This window comes from Coregonus lavaretus (genome assembly GCF_964263955.1).
Source record: "Coregonus lavaretus genome assembly, chromosome: 37".
Classification (NCBI taxonomy): domain Eukaryota; kingdom Metazoa; phylum Chordata; class Actinopteri; order Salmoniformes; family Salmonidae; genus Coregonus; species Coregonus lavaretus.
This window is the reverse complement of record NC_140024.1, coordinates 22048876-22061730: the sequence shown is the minus strand read 5'-3', so window position 1 is coordinate 22061730 and position 12855 is coordinate 22048876. Positions and strand designations below refer to the sequence as shown.

Here is a 12855-nt window from a genome sequence, read left to right as displayed (position 1 = left end):
AACAATAGTACGCAAGTATAAACACCATGGGACCACGCAGCCGTCATACCACTCAGGAAGGAGATGTGTTCTGTCTCCTAGAGATTAACATACTTTGGTGCAAAAAGTGCAAATCAATCCCAGAAAAACAGCAAAGGACCTTGTGAAGATGCTGGAGGAAACACGTACAAAAGTATCTATATCCACAGTAAAACAAGTCCTATATTGATATAACCTGAAAGGCCGCTCAGCATGGAAGAAGCCACTGCTCCAAAACCGCCATAAAAAATCCAGACTACGGTTTGCAACTGCACATTGGGACAAAGATTGTACTTTTTGGAGAAATGTCCTCTGGTCTGATGAAACAAAAATAGAACTGTTTGGCCATAATGACCATCGTTATGTTTGGAGGAAAAAGGGGGATGCTTGCAAGCCGAAGAACACCATCCCAACCGTGAAGCACAGGGGTGGCAGCATCATGTTGTTGGGGTGCTTTGCTGCAGGAGGGACTGGTGCACTTCACAAAATAGATGGCATCATGAGGAAGGAAAGTTATGTGGATATATTGAAGCAACATCTCAAGACATCAGTCAGTAAGTTAAAGCTTTGTCGCAAATGGGTCTTCCAAATGGACAATGACCCCATGCATACTTCCAAAGTTGTTGCAAAATGGCTGAAGGACAACATAGTCAAGGTATTGGAGTGGCCATCACAAAGCCCTGACCTCAAGCCTATAGAAAATGTGTGGGCAGAACTGAAAAGGCGTGTGCGAGCAAGGAGGCCTACAAACCTGACTCAGTTACTCCAGCTCTGTCAGGAGGAATGGGCCAAAATTCACCCAACTTATTGTGGGAAGCTTGTGGAAGTCTACCCGAAACGTTTGACCCAAGTTAAACAATTTAAAGGCATTGCCACCAAATACTAATTGAGTGTATGTAAACTTCTGACCCACTGGGAATGTGATGAAAGAAATACAAGCTGAAATAAATCATTCTCTCTACTATTATTCTGACATTTCACATTCTTAAAATAAAGTGGTGATCCTAACTGACCTAAGACAGGGAATTTTTACTAGGATAAAATTTCAGGAATTGTGAAAAACTGAGTTTAAATGTATCTGGCTAAGGTGTATGTAAGCGTCCGACTTCAACTGTACTGGCATACTAATTTATAAGGGCAGGCCGAGCCGATGTCCTCATTTCATGATGGCTGCTACCTACATTCCGGTTAGCGTTGTAAAGCATAAATGAAATTAACACGGAATACATTGATACACATCGAAAGCCGGGACTCCACAGATCATGAGGATATCTTATTTGTCTGCCTGTGACCTACCGTTATTGATCACCAGCCCCGAGAGTGAAAATGTTTATTTTACACAACATTTTCACCAAACAGCAAACATTACATTTATATTAAAAAACATCTTAAAAGGTAAGCTTGGTCTGTGTTTGAGCTATAGCTACATGGAGGGTATCAAATGAATCCTTAGGTTGGTAGGAACCAATCTAGCATATTGCCAGTGTTATCTGATGATGTATGACTTAATGACAACATCGAATGTCCACCGAGTGACTATATCTTTGCGCATCAAAAATATGATGTCGCCTGCTTATGCGCTGTAGGCATCCATATCCCCTGTATGTCCCCCGACACCACCACAATGTTTGAGCGGGGTTGGTGTTGTAGAAATTTAGTTTTTATAGTGAACAATAACTTTTAGGCACATCCAGTGTGCAAATTACCACATTCGGACACTTTGGAGAGGTTGAAAAGACACTTGAATGTACCCTGGATACCCCATAACACAACCACAATGTTTGAGTGAGGTTGATATGGTAGAAATTGTGTTTTTATACTGAATAAATAGCATTTAGGGATTGCAAATATGTAATAGCGCTGGAATTATCTAATTTACAGACATATGCCACTTTGGAGAGGTTTAGGGACACTTGGAAACGTCCCGTGACCACACCTGACACCACTTACTAAAACATCTGCCCATTTCTAGTTGTTAGGTATATCAATCCCATTTTTTTTCTAATATTGTTCACATGTTGTGGAAGCCATTTGATGTGTTTCCAGCTCTAGTCATCAATAATTCACTTATAGCTTGTCAATGAAAGATACTTAAAAAAAAAAAAAAAAAAAAAAAAAAAGGTTATTTTGTATATGCTTGATCTTGTGTATTTTGAACTATGTAACTCCTATCTATCGTCTGATCATTTCCTCATCATCTCCCAGATGTCTTCTTTCCAAATATACCAAGCTTTGCATGCCAGAAACATGTAATCACACATGAATAGCAGTTACTTTTGTGTATGTCTATTTAGGCGGAAATCTACATTTTGCCATTACATTTAATAATAATAATAATAATAATAATAATATGCCATTTAGCAGACGCTTTTATCCAAAGCGACTTACAGTCATGCGTGCATACATGTTTTGTGTATGGGTGGTCCCGGGGATCGAACCCACTACCTTGGCGTTACAAGCGCCGTGCTCTACCAGCTGAGCTACAGAGGACCACATTTAAGAGGTTAAAATGGTCAAAAAGAAACAAAAAATAGCTTCTTAGCAAAGAGCAATTTCTCAAGCAAGAATTTTGCTAGGACTGCCTGGCAGTGGTCTGAGTGGGGAGGGGAAAACTAGCTGTCATTGGCAGAGAGGTTTGAAACTCTCTTTGTTATTGGTCTATCAACTAATTTACGACCAAAACAACATCCCACCAAAACAGGCTGAAATTTCAGCCGGTATTTTCAGCTCTTACACTAAAAGGGCATTATCACAATTTCAGATTATTATTCCATCCTCATTTTGTGGAAATGTATATAAAACACAGGAAAATCCTGTTTTTGACTGCACTGGGCCTTTAAGATTAAGGATTAAAGTCTAGGAGGCAAGTGGGAGTATCGGCTCTTTGCAATTAATGTCCAGATTTACTGTAACACCCCACCTTCTGGACAACCAGATTAATGTTCTGCCTGAATACTAGAGTAAGGATTCTGTTCAGCCCAGTCTCATCACTTAGAATCAATATCAGACAGGACCACAACTCTCTCTCTCTTTCTTCCTCCAACCACCTCTTGCTTCCTCTCACTCCTTTCTTCCTCCCTCCCTCTCTTCCTCCCTGGCAGACGGAACTGTATCCTGGCAGATGAGATGGGTCTGGGGAAGACCATCCAGTCCATCACGTTTCTGGAGGAGATCTGGCGTGTGGGCATCAGGGGCCCCTTCCTCATCATCGCCCCCCTCTCCACCATCGCTAACTGGGAGAGGGAGTTCAGAACGTGGACCCACCTCAACGTCATTGTCTACCACGGCTCCATGGTCAGCAGGCAGATGCTGCAGCAGTACGAGATGTACTCCAGGGACACACAGGTAAACAACAACAACATAAATAAACAACACAGGCTAGCCGTATGAGATGTACAGTCAGGGGTCCACAGATAAACAACAACAACAACAACAATAGACGGGTCCTTGAAGTTTCAAAAAGTTGTCCTCTGATGAGGGGAGGGGAGGTTGTGGTTGTCAAAAACAACAGCAACAGGGCCTTGAAACCCGCTGGCAGCCAGCATCGCATAATGCTTACTAACACAATAGAAACGGGAGAACAGGAGATAATGTGATGCACTTATCATTAGCTGTGAATGGTGAAGTGAAACTCAGGTGTCTCTCTTGTCCATTAAAGTAATGACAGTATTTCTTATATTGTGTATCAGGGAATAGTGACATGATATCAGAGATACTCAGTAGGACAATGAGATTTGTCCAAGGAAGAGCTTGCAGGCCACATAATGAGAGAGAGATACTGAGATTGAGTAGCATGACTGTCATGTTCCAGCGTGCCTAGTCACCTTACCCCTTTACATATGTACCTATAATGAACCAGTATCCCTTCACATTGTAAATATGCTACTGGAACTGACCCTGTATATCAGGACTGCCCAAGATTGTTCCTGGAGAGCTACCGTCCTGTAGGTTTTTGCTCCAACCCTAATCTAGCACAACTGATTCTAATTATTAGCAGGTTGATAAGATGAATCAGGTTAGTAACACCTGGGGTTGGAGCGAAAACCTACAGGAGGATAGCTCTCCAGGAACATGCTTACTTAGTCATGTTCTTCTAATTTCTTATTTTTATATCTTGTGTGTCTTTGTTCTACCTTGTTATTTGTAGTAATACATTGTTATTGATTACTACATTGCTGGGGTTAGAGCTTGCAAGAAAGACATGTCACTGTACTTGTGCATGTGACATTAAAACTTGAAAGCAGGACTCAATTTAACAGCACATGAGAAGGTTTTGAAGAGTGGCACATGTCAGGTGGTAGCCCTGGGCAAAGGTTTTTGCTGCGGTGGTTGGCAGAGTAATGTGGAATGACAGACAGCTGTTAGGAGATCTTAGTATGCAAATGTAACAAGGAGGACGGGAAAGAACAGATGAGGGAGGAGTGGAAAGAACTGATGAAGGAGGAGTGGAAAGAACAGATGAGGGAGGAGGGGAAAGAACAGATGAAGGAGGAGTGGAAAGAACAGATGAGGGAGGAGGGGAAAGAAAGATGAAGGAGGAGTGGAAAGAAAGATGAAGGAGGAGGGGGAAGAGGAGCTGCCACCAGGATGTCTCACTGGAACACTGTGATGTCACTGGGTTCATACTGACAGCACGGCTCACCCCTTTAAAAACACAGGGAATCACCTTAACATACAGGGAATCACACACACTGCACAGGATGTCTCACTAGATATGAGAATGGAATATTGTCAAGGACCATCTTTATATTCTGTCTTCTCAAATTATTTAAATCACTGATATTTCTTTAGAAGTCATTATACAGTCAACCATTGAGAATGAGAAAAGCTGAATGAATAGAAGAGTTGTATTGACTTCCTGTGTGTTTCTTCCTGGTTTCCCTCCAGGGTCGTGTGGTGCGGGGAGCCTACAAGTTCCACGCCCTCATCACCACCTTTGAGATGATCCTGGGTGGCTGTCCCGAGCTCAACGCCATCGAGTGGCGCTGCGTCATCATCGACGAGGCCCATCGCCTCAAGAACAAGAACTGCAAGCTGCTAGAGGGCTTCAAGCTCATGAATCTGGTATGTCCAAGTCACTGAGCATACTGCAGGGCAGAACTGAACAAAGGGCAGAAATGCAGCCATTACAGCTTGAATGTTTGAGATCCTAGACCTAGTGTGTCTCAAATCAGTATCTTGTTTGTGTGTGGAGAGAAGCTGTGAAAAGTGCCCATTTGGTAACTAATACTGTACACCAATCTGGTTGTCTCTTAAGATTGTTTGTGATTGAGGTCTCCCCTCTCTCTGTAGTTGTGTTCAGTTGAGGCACAGCTTGTATGTTGGAGTTCCTATGCTGTGTGTCTTGTATTGTTTCTAACTCACATCTCTCTCTTCCCTCTCCTCTATCTCCAGGAACACAAAGTCCTTCTGACAGGGACCCCCCTCCAGAACACGGTAGAGGAGCTGTTCAGTCTGCTGCACTTCCTGGAGCCTCAACACTTCCCCTCAGAGAACACCTTCATGCTGGAGTTTGGAGACCTTAAGACTGAGGAGCAGGTGAGGCTGTGTGATTCTATCATGTGGTTGTTTGGTTCGTATCAAGTGTGTCGGTGTCAGTGTGTGAGTGTTATGTTGTTGGGTTCCTATCAACAAAGTGTGTATGTGAGAAATACAGTGTGTTATATTTTTGTCTCTGCCTGTTTGCCTGTGTGTGAGTGTGTCCTTTACCCTCACTGATCATAATGAATATGATTATTAATACAGAAGCTAATTTGTTTTCATATGGTATCAGGGGACAAGTGTGTTTATTTCCCCACTCACCCCACCTGGTGTTTGAACAGTGTGTCAGTGTGTGTGGAGCTAAAGGTCCCGTTGGTACAGATAGAACTCTGAAGGAGAATAGAGCTCTCCAACTAGGTCATGCACACACACACACACACACTTCTGCTACTCACTGTTTATTATCTACGCATAGTCACTTTACCCCTACCTACATGTACCCCCTGTATATAGCCTCGTTATTGTTATTTTATTGTGTTACTTTTTTTACTTTTAGTTTATTTAGTAAATATTTTCTTAACTCTATTTTCTTAAAACTACATTGTTGGTTAAGGGCTTGTAAGTAAGCATTTCACACCTGTTGTATTTGGCGGATGTGACAAAGAAAATTTGATTTGATTTTGATTTTTGAAAGACCTACATATGGTTGATATTATGTCAAAAACCCTGTAGCATTATTCTTCTGTAATTACAGTTATTTGAGTACCCCTATTATCAACCCCATGGACTTCATTAGCCTATTATTTTAATCAGTCATCATATCTTCCTATGGAGCTATACACTGAGTGTACAAAACATTAAGAACACATTCCTAATATTGAGTTGCACCCCCCCTTTCCCCTCAGAATAGCCTCAATTCGTCTAGGCATGGACTACAAGGTGTCGAAAGCATTCCACCGGTATGCTGGCCCATGTTGACTCCAATGCTTCCCACAGTTGTGTCAAGTTGGCTGGATGTCCTTTGGGTGGTGGACAATCTTTGATACACACAGGAAACTGTTAAGCGTGAAAAACCCAGCAGCGTTGCAGTTCTTGACACACTCAAACCGGTGCACCTGGCACCTACTACCATACCCCGGTTTAAAGGCACTTCAATCTTTTGTCTTGCCCTCTGAATGGCAAATCATCCATGCCTCAATTGTCTCTAGCTTAAAAATCCTTTAACCTGTCTCCCCTTCATCTACAGTGCATTCGGAAAGTATTCAGACCCCTTGACTTTTTCCACATTTAAACAGAGGTGCTGAAGGATTAGCATGATTAAGAGGGGTTGACAATGGGGCGTTCAGTGGTACTATGATTGTCAAACCAGTACAACACACTAAGTGTACCAAACATTAGGAACACCTGCTTTTTCCATGACATAGACTGACCAGGTGAATCCAGGTGAAACCTACGATCCCTTATTGATGTCACCTTTTAAATCCAATTCAATCAATAAGCGCCTTCAGAAAGTATTCAGACCCCTGGACTTTTTCCACATTTTGTTACGTTACAGCCTTATTCTAAAATGGATTAAATTGTTTTTTCCCCTCATCAATCTACACACAATACCCCATAATGACAAAGCAAAAACAGGTTTTTAGATATTTTTGCAAATGTATAAAAAAAGAAAAACTGAAATAATACATTTACATTAGTATTCAGACCCTTTACTCAGTACTTTGTTGTAGCACATTTGGCAGCGATTACAGCCTCGAGTCTTCTTGGGTATGACGCTACAAGCTTGGCACACCTGTATTTGGGGAGTTTCTCCCATTCTTCTCTGCAGATCCTCTCAAGCTCTGTCAGGTTGGATGAGGAGCGTTGCTGCACAGCTATTTTCAGGTCTCTCCAGAGATGTTCGGGCTCTGGCTGACTTGTCCCGAAGCCACTCCTGCGTTGTCTTGGCTGTGTGCTTAGGGTCGTTGTCTTGTTGCTTCGCCCCAATCTGAGGTCCTGAGCGCTGTGGAGCAGGTTTTCATCAAGGATCTCTCTGTACTTTGCTCCGTTCATGTTTGCGTCAATCCTGACTAGTCTCCCAGTCTCTGCCGCTGAAAAACATCCCCACAGCATGATGCTGCCACCACCATGCTTCATCGTAGGGATGGTGCCTGGTTTCCTCCAGACGTGACGCTTGGCATTCAGGCCAAATAGTTCAATCTTGGTTTCATCAGACCAGATCATCTTGTTTCTCATGATCTGAGAGTCTTTAGGTGCCTTTTGGCAAACTCCAAGCGGGCTGTCATGTGCCTTTTACTGAGGAGTGGCTTCTGTCTGGCCACTCTACCATAAAGGCCTGATTGGTGGAGTGCTGCAGAGATGATTGTCCTTCTGGAAGGTTCTCCCATCTCCACAGAGGAACTATAGAGCTCTGTCAGTGACCATCGGGTTCTTGGTCACCTCCCTGACCAAGGCCCTTCTCCTCTGATTGCTCAGTTTGGCCGAGCGGCCAGCTCTAGGAAGAGTCTTGGTGGTTTCAAACTTCTTCCATTTAAGAATGATGGAGGCCACTGTGTTCTTTGGGACCTTCAATGCTGAAAACATTGTTTGGTACCCTTCCCCAGATCTGTGCCTCGACAGAATCATGTCTCAGAGCTCTACAGACAATTCCTTCGACCTCATGGCTTGGGTTTTGCTCTAACATGCACTGTCAACTGTGGGACCTTATATAGACAGGTGTATGCCTTTCCAAATCATGTCCAATCAATTAATTTACCACAGGTTGACTCCAATCAAGTTGTAGAAACATCTCAAGGATGATCAATGGAAACAGGATGTACCTGAGCTCAATTTCGAGTCTCATAGCAAAGGGTCTGAATACTTATGTAAATAAGGTATTTGTTTTTTCGTTGTCTTTATACATTTGCAGAAAATTCAGAAAACCTGTTTCCGCTTTTTCATTATGGGGTATTGTGTGTAGATTGCTGAAGGAAATAAGTATTTAATCAATTTTAGAATAAGGCTGTAACGTAACAAAATGTGGAAAAAGTCCAGGGGTCTGAATACTTTCTGAAGGCGCTTATTGATTGAATTGGATTTAAAAGGTGACATCAATAAGGGATCGTAGGTTTCACCTGGATTCACCTAGTCAGTCTATGTCATGGAAAAAGCAGGTGTTCCTAATGTTTGGTACACTCAGTGTGTTGTACTGGTTTGACAATCATAGTACCACTGAACGCCCCATTGTCAACCCCTCTTAATCATGCGAATCCTTCAGCACCTCTGTTTAAAATCGTGTGCGTGTGTGTGCATGAAAGTGTGCATTCAGTTCGACTCTCCATGTTAACCTGTATCTTCCATCTCTCTGTATCGGTCTCTCTGTGTGTCAGGTCAAAAAGCTTAACATATTACTGTATCTGTATGTATGTGTGTGTGCGTGCGTATGCATGTCTCCATATATGAACCTGTATATCTCTGTCTCTCTCAGGTCCAGAAGTTGCAGGCCATCCTGAAGCCCATGATGCTGCGTCGTCTTAAGGAGGACGTGGAGAAGAAGCTGGCTCCTAAGGAGGAAACCATCATTGAGGTGTGTATGTGCGTTGTGTGTGTATGTGTATGCATTAGATTGATGAGTGTGTTTGCGGTTTTTTTTGTCTTAGTTTTGCTGACTGTTGTTTGAATGTTTCTATATAATGTGGTCAGGTGGAGCTGACCAACATCCAGAAGAAGTACTACAGAGCCATCCTAGAGAAGAACTTCTCCTTCCTGTCTAAAGGAGTCGGCCAGGCCAACGTCCCCAACCTGGTCAACACCATGATGGAGCTGAGGAAGTGTTGCAACCACCCCTACCTCATCAAAGGTACTGAACACACCACTACCTGACCCTGACTCTGACCCCTACCTAACCCTAACCCTGACCACTACCTGACCCTGACCCCTACCTAACCCTTACTGTACCCAGGGTTGGGGTCAATACCATTTAAATTCCAATCAATTCAGAAAGTAAACCAAATTCCCCATTTTCCCCATTGAAAAGCATTGAAGAGAATTGGAATTGGAATGTCAGTGTACTTCCTTATTTGACTGGAATTTTTATGGAATTGCCCCAAGCCTGACTGTAACTCAACCTGGTCAACACCATGATGGAGCTGAGAAGGTGCTGTAACCAGCCTTACCTCATCAGATGTATTAACAGTAATATTGCTACAATCCAGGTTGTGGAACGCTGTATGTAGCCTCATGTTATATGGATGGACAGTGTATGCCATATGGGGAAGGCTGATTTGGGTAATTCCCACCCATACAGGTAGTAAAGAGCTTTATAACAGCCTCGGGGCAGAATGAAAACCACTGAGTCAGAGATATCCTCATTCCTCACTATCTTTCCCTCTGTCTCTGTGTCACGGCTGTCAGTGAGATGCCGTTGAAGAAGTCAGGCGCAGGACACAGAACTCTCGGACACGTACTTTAATCCCATACCGAAAAGATGAACACAGAATAACTCCACGCAGGGAGGAAATAACCCACTCACAAATGACATACGTGAAGGGAAACAATCACACACAAGATCCCGATGAGAGACAGGGGTAATTATAGGGCAACAATCAAACATAATGACGAACAGGTGTAAACAATACAGACAAAACTAGACAGACACCGATAACATCGAACGGCAGCAGCTAGTACTCCGGGGACGACGAACGCCGAAGCCTGCCCGAGCAAGGAGGAGGAGCAGCCTCGGCAGAATCCGTGACACTCTGTCTGTTTGTCTCACCCACCCACCTGCTCTCCTCCTCCCTCCATCTCTTCATCATACTCCCCTGTTTCTCCTAGCTGTGTCAGAACTCCTAGAACAGAGAAAGCAGGCCAGGAGGTTGAGGCTCTGAAACAGATGCCGGACTAACTTCACCTCTCCATGTCCCTTTCCCTCCATCCCTCTGTTCATCCCTCTATCTATTTTCACATCCCCCCTGCCAAAAGCTGCTGTGTTGGCCCATTGCTCTTCCTCTCCTTCCTCCTATGTCACCGCTGTACTTCTGCTCTGGTTCATCTGGTTTGGCAAATTGCTCTCGTACAAGGCCAGCCTAGTGGACCTTTGGCCTGTGGTTTGACAGCTGTTTCTGTATGTGTACTTGAGTGTGTGCTTGTGCGTGTGTGTGTGTGTGTGTGACTGTGTATCCGTTTTAATGAGGGCTAGGACAACTAAAGGATCAGCTCTAGAGTTGATAAACTGCCAAACTGAAATATTAAGGTTTTCTAATATCCAGTAGTTTTTAGTATAAAAAAAAAAAAAAATGGCAGGGGGTTGTTAGATTTGGTAAACATTATAGAAGTCCCAACTCTCATATTGTCTTTGACCTGCATACAGATTCGTGTAATTATGGTACCTGTCACACTTCATCAATGCTGGTTTGTGAGTTGGAGGCAGTGAGCTGCGTGTGTGAGCTGTCTCCTTGGTCATTATCCCTCTAGCCAGTGACCAGAGAGAGAGTTCCTTGTACCGTCACCTCTCTCAGGTCCACCCATCAGTGGATGGCTCTCTTTTCCAGTACCATATTGTACAAAATCTATTCCATGACTGAGTTGCTATTCCTGTCTGTCTTAAAGTAGGTACTGTATATGAACTGCATACAGATTAGGTCAAAATGGTAGCATGGTACTAGATTAAGTGTCATCCAGTCTTTTCCCAATAGAAGCCAAACTCTGGTGGCAACAGGGTTAGACAGGGGGCTCGTCCTGCTTGTACAATTGAAGCGGAAACACTGAGGCCATCACTGACTTAATTTGTCTGTCCATCTTCCCAGGTGCTGAAGAGAAGATCTTGGAGGACTTCCGGGAGGTGTACAGCCCTGTTGCCTTTGATTTCCACCTGCAGGCCATGGTGCAGTCAGCTGGTAAACTGGTCCTCATAGACAAGCTGCTGCCCAAGATGAAAGCCGGGGGACACAAGGTCCTCATCTTCTCCCAGATGGTCCGCTGTCTGGATATCCTGGAGGACTACCTCATCCAGAGAAGGTACTGCTGCCTGCGCCTCTTCTTGCGTTACTATGCTCCCAAGTACTCCACACGAATAGAGGTTCTCTCTCCTCAGATATTTCATATTGTAAGATGAGGTAGTTTGAGGTGAGATAAAGGCTTGTGAGATATATAACGTTTATTACTTTGTGTTAGTGCATGTAGAATTTGAAACGCCCTCTGCAGTTTCATCTGCAGGGTATAGCTAGGCTGATGAGGAAGAAGACAGGAATCATGCTTGAGAGGGTAGTAGACGTTGTGTAATTTCCATTTTTCATCTCCATTTTCAAAGTGACATATTTATGTCTTATTATCTGGTGTTAGCTCGCTAGCAGTCTGCAGTGCAGCAAAAGCTGAATCACTCCAGTACTTCCCTTATTAAATTGAATTTAGTTTAAGAGAAATGCTGAATCTCTAAGCATTAGCTTCTCTCTCTCCAGTGACTGTCTGAGAAAGAGCCTTTTAAAGCCCCCCCGTGCTCATTGCTCCATAATGCTACCCAGAGCAGGGAGATGATAAAGACTGTGTAACAGAAGCAGAAGAATGTACCAAGACCCTCTCATTCAAGGTCTTAATCTCCTGGCTTAATGAGCTTCCTGTTTGCGGCGCTAAATGAAAAGGATATTATCCCAGCAGCCCGTCTGAGCTGTGGAAAGAAGGCGACTGGCCTGGTCTGTGTGGTCTCTCTATCTCTTTCTCCCTCTCCCTCTTGATATCTCTGTCATCTCTCTTCTTCTCCCTCTCTATCCTCTCCTCTTGTCTCTGTCTCACTACCCCGGGCCTGGCCCTGTGTTTTTCTCCCCTCTCTGCTTCTCTCTGGCACTCAAACCCCGAACCAAACCAGTGTAAACACACAAGGCGAGGTGCTCCGCTCGTCTCTGTGGCTAGGCAAGGCTTAGCCGGGGTTCAGCGGCAGGTCACAGACCCCCTCGGGGCGCTCCCACATCAGACAGAGGGAGAGAGGAGTCTGGGCGGGTGGAGGGAGGGAGGTGGATCACTGAGAGGTGAGGTGTGTGAGGGGAAGAAGATGAGGGGTAGGCGTAGGAGGTGGGGTAAGGCAGGGGCGAGGCCAGGTCTCCTGGGAAAGAGGCTGCCTGTGATCAACGAGCTAAACTACCTTGTTCTCTGCCAGAGAGAGGGGGAGGAAGGATGAAAGGAGGAAGAGAGAGAAAAATAGAGCGAGAGGGGAAAAGAGAGACAGGAATGGAGAAAAGAGGAAGAGAACTACTGAATGTTGTTTGAAAGTGGATGACAAAAACAAATTCCTGGAAATATTGTGTAGCAATTGGAGGCCCCTTAATGTGTGATGGTTGATGTTGTAACTCTCTGTGTCGTGCTGTATGTAAATGTTGACATACGTGA

General features: G+C 44.0%; 1 protein-coding gene across 6 annotated transcripts in view; it reads left to right on the top strand.

Annotated features, from left to right (window-relative positions):
• Positions 1–12855, top strand: part of LOC311111201 (chromodomain-helicase-DNA-binding protein 9-like) — a 109414-nt gene that overhangs the window by 68859 nt on the left and 27700 nt on the right. For all 6 annotated transcript variants that reach the window (XM_084153906.1, XM_084153905.1, XM_084153904.1 and 3 more), the window contains 6 exons: positions 3120–3363; positions 4906–5082; positions 5413–5556; positions 8966–9064; positions 9181–9337; positions 11283–11493. In XM_084153906.1, the coding sequence (XP_084010032.1) occupies positions 3120–3363; positions 4906–5082; positions 5413–5556; positions 8966–9064; positions 9181–9337; positions 11283–11493 (1032 nt within the window). The remainder of the gene's footprint in view (positions 1–3119; positions 3364–4905; positions 5083–5412; positions 5557–8965; positions 9065–9180; positions 9338–11282; positions 11494–12855) is intronic.